General features: G+C 39.3%; 1 protein-coding gene across 1 annotated transcript in view; it reads right to left on the bottom strand.

Moving 5' to 3' along the window:
- si:ch211-186j3.6 (neural-cadherin) overlaps positions 1-23,916 on the bottom strand; it is a 275,261-nt gene that overhangs the window by 148,088 nt on the left and 103,257 nt on the right. Inside the window, exon 7 of the mRNA XM_051380620.1 lies at positions 13,588-13,730. Coding sequence (XP_051236580.1) covers positions 13,588-13,730 — 143 coding nt within the window. The remainder of the gene's footprint in view (positions 1-13,587; positions 13,731-23,916) is intronic.

Here is a 23,916-nt window from a genome sequence, read left to right as displayed (position 1 = left end):
CTAGCAACTACTATAACCAGAGCTGATATGTAAGGAGAACAAGTACAACAAATTGGTTCTCAGTTACACACATCAATAGACATTACGATATCATGGCAACCAAGCAACTAAAATACTTTCTAGTGTGCAAATTACTGTTTTAGAAATGTACCCCGAGCTGTGTTTATACTGCCCAGGTGGTATAGTTAAGAACTCTTGATCTAAGCCAGAATTACTGGAACAACAGAGGCGACTGTACCCCAGGGGGTAGAGTGGTGTTGGCCATTCATTGTATGGTTGGTTGATCAATCCCTGGATCCTCTTGTTCACACGTCAAAGTGTCCTTCAGAAGTGCACCAGACCGAAAATTTGTCTCAGCGTGTGTATTTGTGACAAAAACGACTGCAGAATTATTGTTCTGTCAGTTTTCTTTATGTGGCCAAGTGGCTTGTTTCCTGTCTATACCGTCACTGTCAAAAATAAAATAAAGAAATCTTGGACTGGTCTGTTAGCAGACACTGTTTGTGCGCATTAACGGCAAGCCATATTATCCATTGTGTCTTTATCAGTGAGTGTCAGTTATGAAATCTCTGTCAGACTTCTTTTCATGTTTGATGTACAAAAAGTTCAGACCCAACCCAGTCTAGAGTTTGAGCATTGCACATTTTTGTCAGAGTAAACCAAGGAGCTTATTTTAGCAACAGATTTATGTGAAAGTTAAGTTCAAACCTTTTTCAATTTTAATGCAATGTTAACACTATAGACAATGCCAATTTAACCGACTGCCTCAAATTCTGGGTTGACATCAATGCCACAGCCTCTACAATAATTGCTGCAGCTCATCCCACACATACCATAGGCTCGAACAGATAATTAAGACTGAGCTTACAGACAAAAAAGCATTTCTGACATTAAACCTAACTGCTTTAGCAAGAATAAAAAGAAAAATATTGACGGCAAATAAAAGCACAAGTGTTTCTATGTCTCTCATTTTCAGTCCTGCAAGTCTTTTTACTAAAGTGGAATGCTTGAACACACACGGATGGTGTCTGTGATATTAAATGGAAGGTTGGTAAAGCAGGTAAACAGTATAATAGCCCAAATTGTACTGTAAAAGTATTCTTATATTAAGATTGAAAAGTAGTCATCAGTGTCCCTGTAGTTAAATCAGACCTCCAAGAGACTTTTAAGCAACACACCAACAAAAGTTAGCATTTAGCTTTGGCCACTTACTCATAAGATACTCATATACTCATTAGAGTATGTTGATGCTCAATGTAAATCAGTGCAGTTTTTTAACTGTTTTTCATGTACTTAACCTCAAGCACGTAATGCAAACAATCTTGTTCCAGACCTAACCAAGTAGTGTCTGTGTGTGTGTGTGTGTGTGTGTGTGTGAGAGAGACAGTCTACCAGTGTCACAACCTCCACCTGTGACACTGGTAGACTGCCACACACCTAGCTGTTTAGGTGAGTAGCTAATACGGCCATCATTCAGTCACCTGACTAAACAACAAAGCTTGTAGATTTTAGATCATTAATAAACGCAGTTAATAGAGATGTCCCAAACAAGTTGTGTAGCCCCCGATCCAATCCGAGTCATTTAATACTGAGTATTTGCCAGTACGGAGTCCCGATCCAATACTTGTATTTTGTGCACATTACACTTCAAGTACATTAAAGTCACTAATATCAATCTAGTGCTTTTCAATTAAATAGCTCTACATTGCATTAATGCACTGTTTTTTCGTTTTGTTTTGTTTTGTTTTTTACATAATGAAGTATGAAATAACAAACACTCTATAATCTTTTGGTCTTGTCGCTGTCTGGAGAACGTTTTTGTGCCAGTGTTTGGTGCAGCCCTTGCCTGAATTACCTGAATGAACTGTCTGTATTGTTTTGAGTGTTTATTTCTGTTGTCTCTACATCTTTTGCACAGATAACATTAATTCATTAATGTGAGATCGGATCGGGACATCCCTAGTAGTTAATATAGCAATTACAGTACTTGACTCGAGTAAAATATATCATAAAGTCTGTTTCATTCCCTCCGCTGTGGGCTCTGCTGAGGTCCAATCTGTGAGTGAATAAAAATGGCAACTGTGGTCTATGACTGCACTGGCAATGAGAGGTACATATGGTCAGATATCTTGTATGTTTTATTTTAGTACTTTCTGGGCTTCAAAAACATCAAAAACACCTAGGCTTTTTAGGAAAAGTCATGGGCTAAATACCTTGTAGTTTTTATTTTAAAAGTTATTTGCGTTATAAAACCCAAACCAGTGTTTGTTAAGACTGAGTACTTGACGAGTTGGGAGTGAGAACGAGTTGGTAGTTCAGCTATTCTAATGCTAATAGGACAGTTATTTTTCTTTTCTTTTTTTTAAATTTACAATCACGGTGTGATGTTTCTTATTCTGCTTTGTTTTAGTGCGTGTGTGTTGTAGATTACTTAACACATGGAAATGCTTTGAAAACAAGTATGAGTAATTGGGAGAAAATCAGCATTACATAGTCTTTAGAATAAAATAAAAATACTTTGGATTCAACTGTTGGGATTACTGAGCTGTGCGTGTGTGGAGAGGACACAGCACTGTTTGCAACCAGCAGGTATGAAATCTATGAATTGAAATTATAATAATCAATACAATCAACACGACATAGAAAAGTGAGAACTAGGTTGAAAATAACCCACATTATCCTTCACACTGTCTGTGCTGTTGCAAAAGCACAATTGTTTCTTTTGTAAGTAAGAAGAAAAAAGCCAAGGCATGAGAGAGAAAGAGGTTTCTGGTGGACACATACTTTATTTCAGCTCTTAGCTCAGATTTCATTAATTATGGCTACACAACATATGAATAGTTAAATTGATTGGTATTCCCTTTTAGCGCCATCATTCTGGCATTCCATTTTATCCCGTCTCTCTTACTGACTCTCTCTTTCAGTCCGGTGTAGGCGTCTCATCTGCATCCCACTCTCTGCTTTGAATGACTCTCCTCCGCTCTGTATTCATCTCACCCTTTGGTGCTCTGTTTACTTTGTGTGTGTTTGTGTGAGAGAGTGTGTGTGTGGGCTAAAAGTGCAGACACACTTATTACATCCTCCTTATCTTCAGAGGCAGGGGCAGGTGCTATGGCTGTCATCTGTTCATTTGGTTGCTGTTTCACAAGAGACCCTGGAATTGGAATCATATGTACACTTATCATAGATATGTATGTGTGTGTGTGTACTATTCATCCCTCTATCTCAGTTTACCAGACCAAGGGAACTGATGAGACAGATTACAGCCAGACGGTGTATGTATATTATTTATTTATTTTTTGTGCGTGTGCGTTCATAGCTACTGCACAAGCATGACACACGTGGAAGGAAGATTTATTTGTAGATGAGTCTTTGGAAATGATTGATAGAGTAAACAGGGTGAAGCAAAGAGGAGGATTTCTGTTCAAGTTAAAGCTGTACAAGCACATACATTTTGAACTGCACATGTACAGTATGTCCCTCCTGTTTGCCTTTGAGTGTGCAAGTGTGCTGTTGCACAAGAGATGGAGGATTGCCATGGAGGGGGTGTCTGCCCCGAGGTGTTTGTCACAATGGCTGGTTCCCTGGCACAGCTGTCCATGGTTAAGGGTATGAGTAGGTGTGTGTGTGTGTGTGTGTGTGTGTGTGTGTGTGTCTGTGTGTAAGTGGAATAGGTAAAAATAGACAGGGAGGGAAAGAGAGAGAGAGGGAAAAGATGATTCCAATTTACAGCCGTAGAGGTGTGAAGGGAGGAAGCTTTGCCTCAAGAAAGACGTGTCACATACATTGTGTCAGACACAAATGCATAAATATACTCACACAGACACCTACACGGTAAAATACACACAGGAGCACACAAACACTTACATTCAGAAAACGCTGCTGCAGAGGTTTATGCCGAGTACAATAAAGTCCAGCAGGGAATTTTCAGGCCAGACTACAGCCAGCCAGCGTGCACAGAAAACTGAGGGGATGTTTTGCAAAAGCTTGTGTGTAGATAATTAATATGCCTCTTATTTAATATCCTAATTTAATGCTATTATGTTATTTCATAGGGACCACATTTTGCCTTGTGTTTTAAGGGAGTCCAGATTCTGTGGTTTAACAAAGATCCACCATATATAGGCATGTTTTATGCTGTTTTATTTCATTAGTCTTGCAAATCTGACCCAATTTTCCCAACATTCTTCACACGACACAGTGGTGACATGCTGTGTTGGCTCAGAATTCTGATGGTCTTTACCACTGTGAAACACAAATGCTTTTTATGTTGAATATACACACAACCTAATTCCTAAATGTCCCCAGTCGAGTACCGACATTTTGACATGACAACTACACTTTTTAATCTCAATCTCCCCCCAAAAATAAGCTAGTAACTACTTATTCCACTTTTGGGTCACAGAATTGTGATCCTTATAACTGTGATACACAAAAGAAGATGATGTCAACCAGGAAGAGATCCATAAATTCCTTATAGGAATATTTATATGGCCATTACTGTATTAAAGATATTTACCAATGTGTGTGAGTTGTGTTACTAAATGTGTGCATAATCAGATTTGTAAATGTGTAGACAAATCTGGAAATGCTTTGTATTTGCTCCAAGAGCTGGAAATACAGACAATTCATCAGTTACAACTCAATTGGCTCTTTTTACACGTGACTTCTGCTACACTTCTGCAGTGGATCATACTTCATGGAGAAAAAATTATAGTTTTTTTCCCCTATAAGGTCCTGCTGATGTCGGCTGCTCTTTGCCTCATCTCTCTGTGATTTGTTTACTAGTGAAGAGATAACATTTGCTTTATTGTTGCTAAGGTACGCAGCCAGCTAGTTAACTGTCACTGGGTACTGTAGCTGGTCCGAATACAGCCGGCCAGGAGCCAAACAGCCTCCAAGTCCGATGGTGGCCAGTCTGATGACAGGGAAGCTAAGGTGGTTTTTTTTGCCAGGTTTGACTCCTGGGACTTCGGAGCTGACCCCTGATACTTAGACTTCTCTGCCATTAATATGTATGTCTGCATTTTCAGATTTGTCCACAAATTTACAAAGCTCAATTTACTTACATAACACAACTCTGCACTCACATTTGTAAATAGTTTGGCTACAATAATGGCTCCATATATTTCACATTGAATTACTTGAGCATCTCATCTGTGCTACATTATTAAAACACTATATCACACTGCCTTGCTGTGTGTTATTCCCAGGCCCAAGTTGGTAAATTGTCAAGCTCACAGGGAATTTGGATATACAGACTCAGATTCACACCTTAACTATTTGTTTGTCCTTTTCTAGCATCTAGAGTGGCTGTTAGTGGACTGGATAATGTACAGACTCTTCTGTTTCCTTGTTATTTAAAAAATAAATATGAGAACTGTTCTTAAAAGCATAAACAAAACTAAGCCCTAAACTGATGACCTAACCAGTTGTAATCTAGCTGCTACGGAGGTGTTTACTGGCCACTAGAGCTTAGAATTGATATTTTTACAGGAGCCAATATACCTGAGTTTTGAGCACAATGCTTTATTTGATATGTAAACATTGAGGAATAGACACATATTTATTGACATAACCCAAATTTAGCAGATCTGTATGACACATAATTTGGACCTAGACCTTTTAACCACCTACTACGCTGTATTGTGTACGTGCAGTAATACACTGAACAGCAGTATAAGTATGGCTTTCTGATTGTGCTGGGAAACTATTTAAACAGAGCAGTCCTTTATGCCAATATACACCATGACCATGACTCCCATTAAGTGTCAGCTTTATATTTGAAAAAGGCAATAATGTAGAGGTATGAAGAAGTTTGCCAGCTGCTGATATACTGTGAGGTCAAATATCAGATCAGCAGAAATCAATAATTATTCTGATGGAAATATTTCACAATAAAGACACAGGCCAATTACACTGTAACTGAAAAGTCTACAGTATGAGGCACAGCCATCCTATAACCATGAAACTCAAGGCTACTCATCACATTTGTTTACATTTCAACTATTACTCTTGCCGTACACTCCCTTCAGCACAAACTACATATGTACCACTCTGTGTATGCAATTCACTCTGCACCTTCTTTCATGTAGACCAAAATTATTTGGACTTACTTGTTCAATGACTAGTGTTGCTGACTTTCAGTTGAAATTTGGCCATTTCTGCAGCTGGATGTATTCAGGCCAAACCTCCCTGCTGAACACCTTTACGGCATTAAAAAAGACAATTTGCCCATACTCTAAACAACAGTAACCTGGGTAGTTTACTCCCAATTTCTCATTATCCAAACCCAAATAGGCTATTGTATGGTGTGTGGCTGGGGCTGATAGGGGTTGCATTGTAGAATGGGCTTACAAGAGATCATGAAAAATAAAAAAAGGAGAAGGTACAATGAAACTAAAATTAGAACAATTGTCTGCTGCAGAAAGAGAAATTGACTTGGGTCAATAAAAGCTGGTCACAAAAGATAAATAAATAACTGTCCATTTAAATGCAGATTATTTCAATAGTACAATTAATGGTTACATCAATTTTATCTTCAGGAGCTATTATTATGAACAGCAGGTGGAACAATATATGTTAGATATACAGTAAAATGTTATGTCTGTGCATATATGGTATGTGTCAAGGATGTTGCAGCACTGCTTTTAAAGGGCTTTACTGTATAACTAAAGGGTTGGTCCATATTATTAACAAGACTCTACAGCCAACTCTAATGGCTCTTTGAGGCTGTACTTAGGTACAGTGGAGATTTGAGTCAGACTTTAGGTTTAAATGTGAACCTGATCATGGCACTGTATAAAAAGTTAAGGGATCACAATTCCTCCTGAGGGGCAATGAATGCAAACCCAACTTCACAACAATGCATCCATTTGTTATTGAGATATTTTACACAAGGTCAACATTGTGGTGGCATAAGAGGTAAAGGGAATGTCTATACAAAATTTTGTGTAGTGCTGCCAGCAGATGGCAAGAAAAAAAAATCCCTAAAGTCATAGGATTCATCGGCGGGGGACCTTGAATGTCTATATAAATGTCATGGCAATCCATCCAATAGCTGTTAGAACATTTCAGTCGAAACTGGACCAAACTGATGGACCAGTGGATGAATACTGCCAGCCCTAGAGCCATAACTTTACCTTGGTTAAAAGCACATAGCTTTACGTTTTGAGATATTCAGAGATTTCTTCCTCCTCCTTGATAATATGGAGGTAAATGGAACCCTAGATAGTCAACAGCACGCAAAGTAAACAATTTTCATTGAAAATCCTTTCTAATGAAGGAATAGTCCCTATAAAAACAGAATAGTGTGCTCTTCGCATTTGTAACAGGCGCACTCAGTCTGAAAAGACACGTTGTTGGTAAATGTTTATTAATTTTTTTTAACGCTTTGAGGACCACAATTGAAATCCCATTAACCTTAATTGTGTTGGGGAGGAGGTAGAACTGTCTCTAAACCTGGGCATTTAAACCAATACTGTGTCCATTTCATTTCTGCAGTAGTAAAAGTAGCCATAGCAATGATATCAGTAGCAGCAAAATGTAATAGGCACAGCCGTAGTGGTGAGAGAAATATTACCAGTATGTATATCCATACCACATATGCATTAGGAGTGTAAGCACTAGTCCACCCTTCTCTCTCTCCACCCACGCTGCTCCAACAGCGCCAGGGAGTGCACTCATGCTTAATGAATTGAGACAGAAGGCCAGATAAATGTGACCAGTTCAGTAAAGGCAGCAGGCAGACACACAGAGAGGCTATAGCCTGCTCACTAAGTTACATATACAGGGAGCACCGGAGGCGCCCTGTAGTCCAATCCCTGCTTTACTCTCCCTCTGGTTGGCATAAACATCTAATAGGGCCTAAAAGCCTTAGATGAGAGCAACACATGCTGGGTAAGTGGTTGAAAATGGGACATGGAAAAGGTTTTAGGACATTCCAAGAACAAAGCATACAGCGAGAGTCTGTTTTAATCTATGAGATGTGTGTCCCTGTAGCATGGGTTATTGGCCTTTCTGTGTTGTCTCTGGGTGTATGTGTTGGCCTGTGTGTGTGTGTGTGTGGAAACATACATATATGTTTGGTTCTGTGTTTAATTATATGTGTACATGCAGGTGTTTGTTCATGTTTATGGTTGTGTCTGGGTATGTTTTTGTGTGCTTACGTGCATGCCCATATACAGTGTGTATCTGTTCATGTCTACCAATGTGTGTGTTATTATGTTAGCATCTGTGTGTACGTTCCTGGTGCACTCACTAGTACAGTATACGTCTCATGTTTCTGTACAAGTCAAATTTTGCATATGTGCATGAGAATGTTTATTTCAATAAAATATTCAATGAGTACAGGGAGTCTGACACTGTGTGTGTGTGTGTGTGTGTGTGTGTGTGTGTGTGTGTGTGTGTGTGTGTGTGTGTGTGTCTGTGTGTGTGATGCTGCTAACAGGGCCAGCACATATCATCGCTTATCGGAGATGGAGAAGATGTTTCCTCGGGGGTCAGTGAGCAGCCGTCACTTCACATAAAGGCAGCCAGGAGGGAGGAAGTAGAAGGACGAACCAAGGGATGGATGAGAGACAACACAGAGGACAGAGGAGAAAGGGGTGTGTGGTGGCGGTAGGAGGAGAGGGACAGAGGGGGTACTTCCTCCAGTCAACATCCTGCCAAAATATTGCAAACTGGAACTGGGAGATAGAGGTGAAGTGAAAGGATAATAGATAGAGTGGCAAAAAAGAAGGGGCTTTGAAAAAAAAGAGTAGGAAGTGGAATAGTGAAGGAGGGAATAAGAGAGTAACAATATATTTGCCAAAGGGATCCAGGGAGAAGAATGAGGGCAAAATAGTGTTGGTTTGTTACATAAAGCTCGGATCAGACACAGGTCAGCACATCAGACCAAACACAATAGATAGGAGGCGAGCAGTTCAGGAGGAAAGACTAAATAACAGAAATAAAACAAGACAACAGGACAAAGAATGCTACCCCATCACCGGTTATCTAGGAGTCTTTACTGAAAACAAACTCACATACTGCCTCCCTCTCAAGGAAATACTCTTTTACAAAATGCCATAAAACTTAGCTGAGAAAAAAAGGAGTTGATCGAAGCCTGTTTATTGACGCCAGCATTTCCCCTTAGCTGTCAGTAAATACTTACCCCCCTCCAACGGAGCGGGTGGTTCTGTATTTATGGGTTTTAATAGGAAGAGCGTGATCATCATATTGACCGGCCTGCTCGGATCCTAATGGCTGCCTTAAATCTCAGGGAAACACACTGTATTCTGGGGTGAGTTACAGGCAAATTAACATGGAGAGGGAGGCCGGCAGGGCTGCTCCTGCCGGAAGGGAGGAAAACAATCGCTTGAATGATTGTCGGACATTTAGGATGAGTGGGGAGGGGGGTGGCAATGAGAGGGGAGAAGAGGCAATAAATGACTTTCATCAGTAGCAGGGAGAGAATGAGATGGGTTGGAGAGGGTAGGCGGAATCCAATGAGTTCGCCTTCCATTATAAGAATCATAAAATACTTTTAATGACCAAATATTGGGCTCTTTGAAACAAGATATTGGCTCATATTACAAGCATTATGGTGTCACACTTTGGTGCAGACAAATTGTGCAGTGCCTTTGCTTTGTGTGTGTGTGTGTGTGTGTGTGTGTGTGTGTGTGTGTGTGTGTGTGTGTGTGTGTGCGCATGTCTACAGTAAATATGACTGGATGGCTGTTGATTTACTGTATATCCATCACTACTAAAGGTGTGCTTAATAAAGACGTACTGTGATAGCGACATAGAGGAAGGACAGAGCAGCACAAGTAGCAGAAACAGAATTTAATCAGTTTTGTCATCTCTTCTGTATTGCATATATGGTGACTGTTTTGGCTCACTTAAAGGTCCTATGTGTAAGATTTAGTGGCATCTAGTGGTGTAGTGCAATACCCTCACCTCACCCTCCCAGTCCAAGCTAAACGAAACTATGGTAGCTGCGAAACTCGCAAAAAACGCAGTGTTTGGTTTGTCCGTTCTAGGCTAATGCAGGAATGCGGTGGTTCAACATAGCGGATTCCACAGAATAGAATCCATTCCTTCTGTAGACAAAAACAGCTTTCTAAGGTAAAAAACATCACTGTTTTTTTTCCGGTGATTATAGTTTTGTAATTTTTAGTATGCACTGCTGCCTTGGGTGACTGCAATTCAATTAGTAGTGCGGGTTGTCCACTACCTGCAGGGTTGACTTCTCCTGTCCAAATGTCAAATTGACCTTGAGCACCCAAATTCTAACGGGTAGGAAATTTGTGAATGACAATGAAACTGTAAAATATAAATGGAGTACACTTACTACTTAAACATATTTTCATGATCAGGATTCTTTTTATATTCATCATTAGATCTATAACGTGTTTTTCATCTCTAAATAGTGAAAAATGCACATCACTAGTTCCCAGAGCCCAAGGCTATCTCTTTAGATTACTTATTTTGTCAAACCATGAGTCCAAAACCAGAGACTATTTAATTACGAATCACATAAAACAGAGAAAAGCAGCAAATGTTGACATGAGAGTAAATCTTTTAATAATATATATTTTTAATATTTTAATTAGGGCTGGGACTTTATCGCGTTAATTACGATTAATTAATTACAGAAAAAATAACGCGACAAAAAAAATAACAGTCCAAACATCGCAGGGTGCGGTGCTACAGATAGCGTCATCTGACCCAACTTATGAACTGCCATGCAGAAAGACAATTTCAAGTAGATTTATTGGCATTATTTTATGCCAAGGATATTATTCTAACTATTTTGCAATGTTAGGTTTCCACTTTTCTGGAATGTACTGTACTAAGTGCTGTTTTTTATTTTAATAAACAAAAACAAATGTGTTTAAGTTTACAAAAAGTCCTGAAAAAGCTTGAATATAGCTAACTTGAATTTAAGTTTGTGCCTTGTGAACAATGCAATCATAATATTCTTTATTCATACTGCACTTTATGTTAACACTCAGTGATGAAAATAAACAGGATTTTGTCGTTTAAGCTCGTTTATGTGTCAAGTCATATACCAAAATCCATTTAAATTGAAAAATGTTGCTTCTCGTGTCAAATATTGATATGCGATTAATTGAGATTAATTAATTACAAAGCCTCTAATTAATTAGATTATTTTTTTTAATCGAGTCCCACCACTACTTTTAATATTTAATATATATATTTTAAAAAACATTGTAGCTCCATGGCACAGGTAAATAAGGTGGAACAGTCTATGGATACACAGAAAATAAATTTTGTAGTAAAATAAATTCATTGTTGGTTTCAGTCTCGTCGTGGAATTTGGTGAAAGTGAGATAAATATTATCACCAGGATTATCTTTTCAAAAAGGTTCTGCACAATCATGGTCCACCCACACTTATTTTGCCTGATTAGACCTTTTTTCAGGATTGTGTGGGTGCAGACTGTGTTTGACTGACATCTCCTGTAAATTTTGTTGTATCTGTGACGATACCAGACATTTAGTAGTTGATACCAATACCAGTGAAATACCACAATTCTCAATACCCAATTCAATACCACGGTAAAAAACAAAACAATAAATCCCATGTACATCAACATACAAAAAACATTTTAACACATTATGGAAGGAAAAGCACAAGTGTAACGGAGGGCTGTGAGACGAAGATAGTCATAAAATTTCACTGCAGCTCCTACTCAGGATTATTTTACAACAGGATGTTTTACTCCATTGATAAAAACCAATAATAGTGATCTGTCAGATGTAAGGCTGTATCGATCAATGAGTACATTTCACACTCATTTTCCACTATTCTTCTGAATATGACAATATTCCGCATTTGATAAGGGTCATGTAGACAACATTTCCGTTTGGATATTCCTTATTAGGCCTTATTCAGAATGTAGTATTTTCTGATTAAGACGCGGGGTGACTGCAGTTTGCCTAGAGGGAAAGGGAAGGTAAAGGAGAGAAGGAGATAGAGGGGAATTCCTCCGTTGGACATACAGCACATTTAAGCTAATAGGAGTATACACAGTTGCATGTACAGAGGAATATTATAGAAACAGCTGAAAAGGAATAGTATTTTTTGGAAAAAGTGCAAAAAACGTAATATTTTGTGCACATAAATGTAATGGGTGTGTACTATATTACTACATAGCAATAATGTCAATAAATTACATCGGCATCCAAATGGCAGATCAGCATACACATGGAGCAATAAATACAAATTTAGCAGGAAAATCAGAAGATGTCATCCAGACATTTAACTTTGCCAGACTGAACTTATCCGAAGCTAGTCTGTCCAAGAAGGCAAACTTGAAATAAAAGTTAACCTTTACTGAGCAATGACGGGCAGAAATTTGGTCAATGTGACTAAATGCAAATTAGAGGCAAACAATATAAATGGCAAAGCAAGGCTGCACTCATCATCTGATAGCCGATGGAATCAAGTTATAAGCTACAAGTCTTCTCCCCGCTGGGTAAAATGACCGCCACTATCAGCTGACAGTGAATGTCATTGCTGGTGAACAGAGAAAATTGTGCCTTGAAGTTTTGAGTAATTGAATTTGTAAAAGTCATCGTATTACCCTATAATACGATATGCAGATTCAGAGGGGGTTGCAATTTACAAAAGGGTCGAACTACTATGAAATTGCCACCATCCCCCTACTTACCGCACACACACTGCGTCATTAATGCAGTTTCCTATTTCACATTGCTGCTGGCAGCGCTGCTCCTGCCTCAGAGGAAGTTGAGATGTGCGACTATAAACCTCAGATGATATTTTGTTACAAAGACACTGTGGAAATGCTCCTCACACTTTGGCTGATTACTCTAACGTCTCCATGACATGACCTGTCAGGATTTAAATATCCTTCTCGCAGGAAGAGGGAGGCTGGTGAGGCATCCTCATCCACAGAGTAATGGATACGGTGAAGGACATAAAACTGTGCTACACACACTATGTGAAGAATACTGTCAAGACCCTCTGAGGCACAACGGACAAACTGCAGAGCTTTTATATTTATACAGCGTACGTAAATATAACAGGAGGGTAAACAGAAAAGCAGGGGGAAAATAACTGTAGGAAAAAAAAATCTTTGCTGATATTTCAGGGTTTGTGCGAAAACTACGCAAGTGAATAGCACAATAATAATTGCCCCCTGAGCAGCCTAAAGTTCTATGATTTTTCTTCCAAAATTTTAAGCAGCAAGTTAAAAATAAATCATAAAGCTACTTTTTATTTTTTTACTTGTTTGTTGGGGGGTGCTTATTAATAGTGCAAGGCAAGTGATTATCAGGAAGACACATATGAGGCATGATGAGGCAGGAGAGAAACAACAACAAAATGGATAGCAATACAGACAGACTTAAATAATCAACAGGAGGTACCAGAGTCAAATTTAATAGATTCAGAAATGACACGCTTACTACACAAGCGAGTAGGTGTATGTGTGTGTATTGGAGTTGTGTTTTACTATTTATTCATAAATATTTATTTGAACAAGAACTGATGCAGACAGTGCAAAATAGACACACAAGAGAAAAGGACAGATTATTAGGGAAATCAAACATGTCTAACCTTTTTGGCTGTCAATGACAAAGTTGCCCTCCTCGTTGCCTGTGGTAATCCTATATGTGATCCCATCCCCATCGGGGTCCTTCGCTAGCACCGTGGCAACAAGCGTGTTGGGGCCTGCGTCCTCTGAGACAAACGTCCGATATCTGATAAGACACATACAAACACACAATCAACATCTAACTTGAGCTTCTCTGCAGGAGGACACATATCCTGGCACATTGCTGTGAAGGTGAACAGCAGTCACATTCAACAAAGTTTTGTCTTTGATACAAATCAATTCCATCTTATTCGACACAAGTAGGAGAACAAAGATGCTTATATGGAAACATGCTGCAATATCGACATGAAAATATTGATTGATAAGAATCAGTGTGTAATTAAATCAATTTACAGACCAAACAAATGCACCAGTACTAAGGATGTCCTGATCCAATCTCAACGATCGGTATCAGCGTCGATCAAGGCAATTTTTATTGAGCTTTATTGATTGGATCCAATCTATTTTTTACGTCAGTTGTCATACAACTATTTTACTCACAAAGCATTAATGCACAGTGCAGCCACTGTCAACTCTCTCACTGCCTCTTTTCCTCCACTCTGCTCAACTGTGTGAGCGAGAGCACAGGCAGCCCACCCATGGGGAACCTTTGCAGCGGGCAGGGCTGCCTGTGCTCGGAGGAGAGAGTGGTAGGGATCTGAGACAACCACACTGCAAGTGCAACAAAAGCCCAGTGAACAAAAAGCCAATGAGAGTAATTACCTAACAGAATGCTAAAAAAAACTAAACACTTGATAGGGACATCCCGAACCAGTACATTTCCTTCATTAAACATTATGACCTCATTAAGGTATTTTCTTATTCAGTGGATCTTTGAATTTCAAATTTAGGGCAAACAAACATGAACATACGTATACACAAAAATATACTGTTAAAAGAAAAAATATGAAGATAAGAAACAAAGTTAAATCTGAAACCTGGGGAGCTCGATAGCTCACCTGGTAGAGCACGCACCGGATGTACAAAGGCCGAGTCCTAACTGCAGCGGTCCGGGTTAGAGTTTCACCCGGGTTCAGGTTTTGTGCGTTGTGCTGTAGAGACTAACTGAGAATGACTTGTCAATCACAAGGTAGCCACGCCGTAAAGCCTACCTTGCTTGATTGTCTATTTTACTCTAAATGGGGCCATAATTTACTAAATGAACATCATGCTGTATGGAAGAAGACTGGACACTAGTGATTGAGACCATAAACTCATTAGGAGCTGTTTACTGAGCTAATACATCAAGTCAGAAGTCGGGTATTTTCTCCCTAAGTGTCAATACTATTGGACTCCTTTTTTGAAAGAGTGCAAGTTTGAGTACTTCCGCACTGGCTTAACTTAAGAAACCCAGAAGCACTGTCCACCAATACCATACTGTCATTGGTAGAAACATAGCAGTGCAACATGGCAGACTCACAGGAATTCAATTTTTAAGTGATAATACAGTACTGAAAACATACCTCTGAATATTATATTACATTTCTGCCAATAGATCCTCCTTAATGTTACACACTGGACCTTTAAATCAGTCCCTAAACAGTTGCAAATATAAAGACCAACAAAAAATCCTGTAGGGCAGAATTCAAAATAACCTCAAAATGTCACCTTTAGATACATTTCTGGTAACCACCATACCTCATTTGAACATACAGTGAAGACATGCAGAGGGGTTTTCACACCACCCATCCTTCATCACACCTGCCATCATAGAATACTGTGATTCCCACAGTGAAAAGAAAAAGACAGGAGTACTTCTTAACACAGCAATTTCTTGCTTTTGTTCGCCTCTGGTCTGCATCGAAATGGCTGGACCCTAATCAAAATTTTAAGGGTGCAGTCTTAAAGTTGCAGGTTTATCAATGGGACAGGGGAGAGAGGGCATAATTTTTTTAAGATATATTTTTGGGGCGTTTTGCCTTTATTATATAGTACAGCTGAAGATTGACAGGAAAGGGGGTAGAGAGTAGGCTTAGACGATGTCACAATGTTCCAACCAGCCACTGTCAGTCCAACAATTGCAAGCGCCCCCCGACCTCCCCTAATCACCGCCCTTGTAGTTTCAGCTAGGAGATGAGTGGCGAGTGAGCTACGTGCAATAAGCTCTCATAGCTTTAATAAAGAAAATAACCTCACCAAATGTCAAGAAAGGAAAAGAAAAACATCCATTTTCCTTACTCAATAGAAAAATGCAACCGTACACCTTCCAAATTCAAGTTTCTTTCACATACCAAACTAAGACCTTGTTAAACAGTCTTCAAACACACTTCATTCAAACTCGACAGAATCAAAATAAAAGTCACCAAACTGTCTTTATAAGTCTTTCCACTCTTCCCACAATTACCATCACTGGTGTCTAACAATCTAACAGAGTTAGATGTGAAAATATTCTGTCTCTACACACTGTCCCTGCCTCTGATGCCCCCGACCTCCCTCACTCCTCTAGCCACTTCATGCCTCCCCTCTCCTGACCTGTCCGGGATGTGCCTGCTGTGCCGAAATCTTCCCCAGAGTTAGTCTTGTTCGCAGCGTCTGTGAATCACCTTGTAACTGTATTCCCTGTCTTCAAACTAATTGAAATAAACACTTAATTCACCTCAGTTAGATGTGAAAATACTCTGGCTCTACAGCTGTTTTTCTTTTCACTCCTTCTCTGGTTCAGTGTGTGCACTGTGCAGCTATAGAGCCAGAGTATCACATCTAACTAAAATTAAAATAAAATTACAAAAATCCACCAAAAAAGGCCAATCGCAGATAGCGGATATATCCTTCCAATCGCTCAACCCTACTAAAAAGAGGGGATGACACGCTGCAAAGGGCCACAGGTCTTGGTCCATGGTGCGCCTACTCTACCAGGTGAGCTATAGGGTGCCCCCGAGAGAGAGAACATGATTGACAGCAGCTTAGACAGCAATGCTTTTACAATTCTGTTTAAAGCTTTTTATGCATGTGTGTGGAACAGCTGTAGGAACAGCTAAGATACTGCGCAGAACCCTCAAACTCCCAGGCCTCTGGTGAAGGACCCGAGCTTGAGGATGACACAGATACCACCCCAAGGGGTGAGAGGGAAGTTATATATATATATATATATATATATATATATATATATATATATAAATAACAGAGAACCATATGTAACTTGCCTTGACATGTATTTCTCATCGACCCCCACATACTAAACGGAGCTCGGCTTCGTGCTCTGAAATTCCCCTTCAGTTTTGTCTTTGTATCTTACAGTAGCACTTTGAACTTCAGCTTTGAACTCTCTTTTGGCCTTACACATTCATCTCTGAACCACTAAAACTTTTCTTGAAAGGCTGGCCTTTCGACATGAGGTCCACGCTCTACAATCTTGGGACACATTTCAGCTGCCCTTTTGGAAATGGCAGATATCACATAATACAGCATGCCTCTGTGGGGCATTTGTTAAAACTTAAGAGGTACCTTAAAGACACTTAAGCTAATACAGTATTACTCACAAATCTTGAATGGCGTACCTCCTAATTAACACTTCTTATTTGTGTACCACAATGACAACGATGGTGATTCTAAAGAAAGTTTTCAAAATGAGAAGCATTTACATTTTTTGAGAAGAGAATTTCAGAGTTTACGGGGTTAACATCTTAATGAACTTGGATGATTAAAACAGTATAATACCACACACATTGAAAAAGTCTATATGGCATGCTCAAAGGACAACATATAAAGTATTTTCCTTTTCTTTTAAAACCCTTTCTAGAAATGAAGTGTCAGAATCTGAAAAAGAATAGGTCTAATTCATTACAGTATCAGGGAAATGCCATTAAATTATAAAAAAAACTACAAATTAGTTGATATCAACTAAACCATGAACACTAATCTCAGTCCACAGACAATTATTATGTCTTGCATTTATATACACTCATGTGAAAAAATTAGGACACCCCATTAAATATTCAGTTATTCATTAAGAAATGTTCACATATCAATGTCTGATCTTGTTTTTATTTATCTCTGGAAAAGAAAGTGATCTAATTGCAGGTAAACAGCAAAAAATAACATTGTTTTACTCATTAAACAAAATACATCAACATAAATGCATATTCTAACTGAGGAAAAAGTTAGGACACCCTACCCCTTAATACCTAGTGTTACCCCTTTGGCTGAAATAAATTCAATGAGACGCTTCTTGTAACCCTCTACCAATCTCTGACATCGGTCTGAGGAAAGTTTGCCCCACTCCTCAATGCAGAATGCTTTAACCTGTGTGATTTTTGAGGGGTTTCTTGCATGTACAGCCCGTTTCAAGTCACCCCACAGCATCTCAATGGGATTAAGATCTGGGCTTTGACTTGGCCATTCCAGGACTCTCCATTTTCAGCCAGTCCTTGGTGGATTTACTGGTATGTTTAGGGTCATTGTCATGTTGCAGGGTCTAGTTCTGCTTCAGCTTTAATTTTCTTACAGATGGTCTCACATGTTGCTCAAGCACCCTCTGATACAATGTAGAATTCATAATGGATTCTATGATGGTGAGCTGGCCAGGTCCTGCTGCAGCAAAGCATCCCAAAACCATGACACTTCCACCTCCATGCTTCACAGTTGGTATGAGGTTCTTTTCCTGGAACGCTGTATTTGGTGGGCGCCAAACATGTCCTCTTTTCTGGTGTCCAAATAATTCAATTTTAGAATCTGTCCAAAGAACATCATTCCAGAAGCCCTGTCCTTTGTCTATATTCTCTCTGGCAAACTTCAGTCTGACCTTAATGTTTCTCTTGGAGAGTCAAGGTTTCCTCCTTGCACACCTCCCGTGAAAATTAAACTTGTGCAGTCTCTTTCTGATTGTTGAGGCATGCATTTTCACATCAACAGTCGCCAGAGCCTGCTGTAGGTCCCGTGATGACATTTTAGGGATTTTGGAGACTTCTTTTAGCATCTTGGGGTCTGCTCTCGGGGTGAACTTGCTTGGACGGCCAGACCTGGGCATGTTGGCAGTTGTTTTGACTGTCCTCCACTTGTACACTATTTTCCGGACAGTGGAATGGCTGATTTCAAACTCTTTTGAGATCTTTTTAAATCCCTTACCAGACTCATAAGCTGCAACAATCTTCTTTCTGAAGGCCTCAGACAGGTCTTTCGATCTCACCATGGTGTTCTCTCACGTCAACAGTCAGGAGCAAACCAAACTGAATGTCTGAGGTTTCAATAGGGCAAGCCTCCTTCAAAATGCTGAGAAACAATATTCTAATCATGTGCACCTGATGTGATACACCTGTGTGTGATTTCAGCCATTTAAAGTGGGAAAGTGGGGATATCCTAATTTATTCCTCACCAGAAATTGCATGTTTATTTTATTACATTTTACAGAAAGTTTTAAAAAGTATTTTCTTCAGTTTTACTTGTTTAGTTATATTACTTGAATCTCTCAGTATTGTTAAAATTTATATTATATATCCATATGTCTAAATATGTTAAAAAACATGTTTCATAGGGTGTCCTAATTTTTTCACATGATTGTATTTTACACCTTTACCATTGTTTTTCTTATTGTTTAGCTGGAGCTACAATTCATTCAAAAAACTTTACTCAGCAATTTTCGTGTTCCATATCATAAACTGTATATTAGTAAGTTTGTTCACAAAAACTACCAAAATACTTATTTGCTTACTAGTATGCAGCCATGCAGATACCAAAATACCAAGGTATCATTCATTCATTGAAGGAACTGCACTGAAAGATGCCACTTAAAATACTTCACATCATGTTGTGGTTACTCTGTCTGTGGTGACAGATAGACTCTCACTAAGGGTAAGTAAGGAAAATGCAGTATGAACCTCCTACAAAATTGTAGCCCTCTTTCACTCCAAAGCAAAGACTATTGTCTCTGTGTGTTCACTTTTTGCATATATATTCTTTTTGCTGTCTTTTATCAATGGCTCATTGCCTGCCCACATATGCGTGCACATTCAAAATGCAGGTCTAGCCTGACACAAATGTATATCTGTCTGTCACTCCACCTGAGCGAAGACTAATTCATTTTTCACTGAAAACAAGGTACCCTCATTAGGAGTTGAACACTGTGATCATGTTCTGTCACTGCTGTCTTTCTGCCTCAACAACTGTTGGACTAGTTCTGCCTGGGAAGATCAGTGATGTGCCACTTGTTCGCTCGGTTTGTGGAGTGTTGAGTAATTTCGGCTCACACTCTGCAAGCTGCACACTTCCCTGCAGATCAATACGCAAGTCAGGCAAGGGGAGATGCTATGCCGTGTTTCTTTATTATGTAGTTTCTCTAAGGGTGAATAGGGCACATTGATCAAACGGCTTCCACTTCAGGTCTAAGGAAGCTATTTGAAAGATCATTAGATAATTGCTTGTATTTATCTCACCTGAAAGCCAGAAAGAACTAAGGCCTTGTGCATTTCTGCCTGCAATTTGGTGGCAAAATTACAGAGGCTGTCTGTGCAGTTGAATTTATGCATGACTTTTTCACGCAGGCTACTAAGCCTCTTTTGTACTGACTCCCCAAATTAACTCTACTTCTGCATTGCAGATGCAGACAGAGTAATCATCATAGATTCAAACGGAGCTGGCTTACAATTAGCCTTATGATTAAGCCTGAAATGGCAACAGCAGCTGAAGTTGGCCTGTCCTGGTCTGCAAAGCATATCCACTTTTCATACGTTAAAAACTCCCACAATCTATGGCAGTGATGTAAGAAGGACCTTGTGATAAGATTCTTTTATCAGAAACAACCGTAAGTCCAGTCCTAATATACGGTAATTCAGCCATCAGCCATCTTGTGCACACTTAGTTGCTTTGAGGGAAAGCTGGCACCGTTTCCACATCTGCGTTACCACAGGTGAGCCATGTGACATACATTTTATCATCAGTCCACATGCCCCCCGTGTGGAAGTCTATGTTATGCCAATGTTGACAATAACATGGTGAGCAGGGCATGATAATGACAAGAAGGCAAATGTGCAAACTCTTTGTCCTGCATAAAAGCAAACCTAAATGTACATCATTAAATGTAAAAAACTAAGACAAGCATGACATAAATTTCATATGCACACAACAAGGAGATAATGGTTCACTGTGATGGCATTGTTTTTAGAATACATTTTTTTTTAAAGAATTTTAAGGTTTATCATGCTTGACACTTACATCAACCTAACTTTAACAAATACCTCTCTCTAATGCTCTCAAGCAGATGCTTGTAGGCCTCTACTGCATGATGGACTGCCTATGTGAGTGTCTGAGAGAGAGGGACCACAAGATGCCTTTTGCAATCACATTTGGGCTCTACCACAACTCTAATTTGCCCAGATCAATGCCGCAATCAATTGAAAAGCGCTTCAGACATACACCACCACACACTAATTACTTTTTAACCTTTTTGTTTTACTTTTTGTTTTAGTTTGTTTTCATTCTGTTGATCCAGGGAGAAAAATAGATGTGTCCCTCAGGCTGGTGACTGATGTCAGTTGTGAAAATTAATTAGTGAATTTAATTATTTAGTTCATTTAGTTTATCCAGATAAGGCATAGATGGAGAATGGAGGAAAGAGGTGGTAATGGCATGTGTTTGTGTTAGAGTGTGTGTGTTAAATAGTTGAGGGTCAGGACTGTCAGCTGATCCACACAACTACTGCTCACTGATTGTATTACTTTTGTGTTGGAATACCTCCTGTCTGATTCCCTATTAATCAGTCCTAACAGCAGTGTGTTTCCGTTTGCTTGCTGAATGCATTATTCAAACTGCATAGGTGGACGGTGTTGGTACTTGATTTCTGTCACTTCCTCGACCATATAGGAGAGCTGGCAGTAATAACTAAACCATCCCCACTCTAAATCTGTGTGGATGTAGTGGTGGATGTGGGGCTGACGGTGACCGGCAGTGATAACTGTAGCAGATGTGTCTGTAATAGAAGCACTGAAGCAGCAGTGTTTGCTTTAGCAAGATAATAAGTGAAGGGCTCTAGTTTAAATATGCCATCTTATTAAAGTGGAGGGTTTAGACGCTATATGTGTATATATGTGAGCAGAGTTTGAAAGCTTGATCTGTCGAATCTTCTGTTATAGGAGGACCTTTAGGAGAGGAACCTACAGACTGGGGAAAGATTATCATCTTCTAACAATCAAATCAGGTATAAAAACAAAAACTACCATAATTACCCCAAGATGTACATAACTATACAAGAACTTACACACGCCCACTAGTATCGAGGTGGGTTTTGATCATGTTTGAGTAAGGATATTTACATGAAGCACAGAGAAACATGGCTATCCATGTGTGAATATATAACAGTGTGTGGATTTCTGTATTGGTGCAGGCATGTGTTTGACTCTACAACATCTAGCCACTCTGTTTTTTCTTTAAAGACAGAATTGTCTCAGTTGTTGAAAATGAACCCACTTGTCGCTGCCTCAACGCTGCTGCCTTTAATACTCTGCTGAATTTGGCATAACCCCCTATAACCAGTGATGGAATATGAGAGCGACACTACATTGTCCGTACATCATCATGTATGTTTATTAAGTGATTGGTAGTTAAGTTACTTGAGCGGAAGACACACCTGCACATGTGGCAGACAGTGATCAGAAATGTGGTCAAGGTGTTTAAATGCCAGTATCTCAGTTGCTCAAGGATCACTCCAGATAGCATATTCAGTTTTCTCAAAACCTGGTTGGGTTATGGAGGTATATGTGAAGGGTTTGTTTCTCAATTTTAACAGAAAAAAAGTAAGTTTTATCAATGAATACAGAATTTTGCTATATGCCAAAACAACAGTAACTAACTGTCTCTAATGTCTCCATGATGACCTGAGAGGGAATACTTTATTGCTGGCAACCTGCTGTGAATGTCTGTCCAAGAACAATAACAGGTAATGCCTGAGCAGGAGTTATATTGATGTCTGTTGTTCTCTTTATATCGTGGCGAAGATACAAAAACATTAAAATAAGAGATAAACAGGAATTATATAAGTGACTGTGATCATCAGAGTTATTTTATATTAAAAAATCAATCACCACACACACATTTTTCTCATCTCCCTCACTAACTCCCTTAACCTTTCCTTAGTCATCGATATTGTATGACATTGTGGGGCAAAAACACCCATTCACAAGAACTTGAACAATCAATAGCTAAGATCCTTGACCTGGTCTGCAGTGGTCAGTACCTATCAAAAGGGGTCCAAGGAAGGAAAAGAGATGAACCAGAGACAGGGATATGGGGGGGCCAAGGGTCATTGATGAAAGTGGGGAGCGATCAGTCCGATCCAACAGATGAGCTACTGTAGCTCGTCTGTTGGATCAGACTGCTGAAACAGTGAATGCTGGTTCTGATAGAAAGCTGTCAGAACACACAGTGCATCACAGTTTGTTGCCAGTCAGGGTACCCATGCTGACCCCTGTCCACTGGCGAAAGCATCTACAATGGGCATGTGAGCATCAGAACTGAACCACGGAGCAATGGAAGAAGGTGGCCTGGTCTGATGAATCACATTTTCTTTTACATCTTGTGGATGGCGTACATATAAAAAATTTACTATACGGTTTATCTGCTGTAATGTAAGCTGCAAATGTTAGTAGCTAGATTCTTTTTACCTACAGTGCTAACCTAATGTCATTTAACGTAGGATTTCAGTTTACACCCATTCAGGACTGACAAATCTAGTAGGGGAACTGGTGTGACTGCTACTGGATGCTGCTATATCAGAGTTTAGGTTTACGTTAGCAGCGCTGTCCTACTCTGTATTTAGTTTTATCCAAGTATACTTGCCAATTTTATTAATTTGTCCTCATCATAAATCCTTTTCTTCAAGCTAAAGTGAAATGTACTGTTTGAAAATACTAACAAAGCATAAATCTAATCTTTGGCTTGCTTTTCCAGGTAACGTGGTTACTTTAGAAAGAAGGAACACTGTGATATTAAATTTATTTTCATTTAATAATGCTAATAACCTTTTAGCAAAGCTACAGCTAACTAGCTCTACACTGCAATACAAGAAAATTGCTGCTCCTTTATTCTCTGTCCTCTACATGAATCTTCAGCTGTTAAGGACCACATCTTTTTACCTGGACATGTAGCTTCAGCCTCAGATATGCACTTGATGTCTACAAAGAAGAAGTTATGACAACTCATTCCCCTGTAATGATGCAAAACAGACTAAGATCCTGGTGACCATAGAGTCTAGTGAAGACTGAATTTACAACCAACTCAGAGAGCTAAAGTTAATTAAAAAAGCTAAAAGCAGCTGATAAGATCTGCCATTGACAGTTGCCAATTAAATTGCCAATTCTCAGTGT

The sequence above is a fragment of the Dicentrarchus labrax genome, unplaced genomic scaffold, assembly GCF_905237075.1.
Source record: "Dicentrarchus labrax unplaced genomic scaffold, dlabrax2021, whole genome shotgun sequence".
Lineage (NCBI taxonomy): Eukaryota > Metazoa > Chordata > Actinopteri > Moronidae > Dicentrarchus > Dicentrarchus labrax.
Note: the sequence above shows the minus strand (reverse complement) of the source record. Positions and strands in the feature narration are given on the sequence as shown.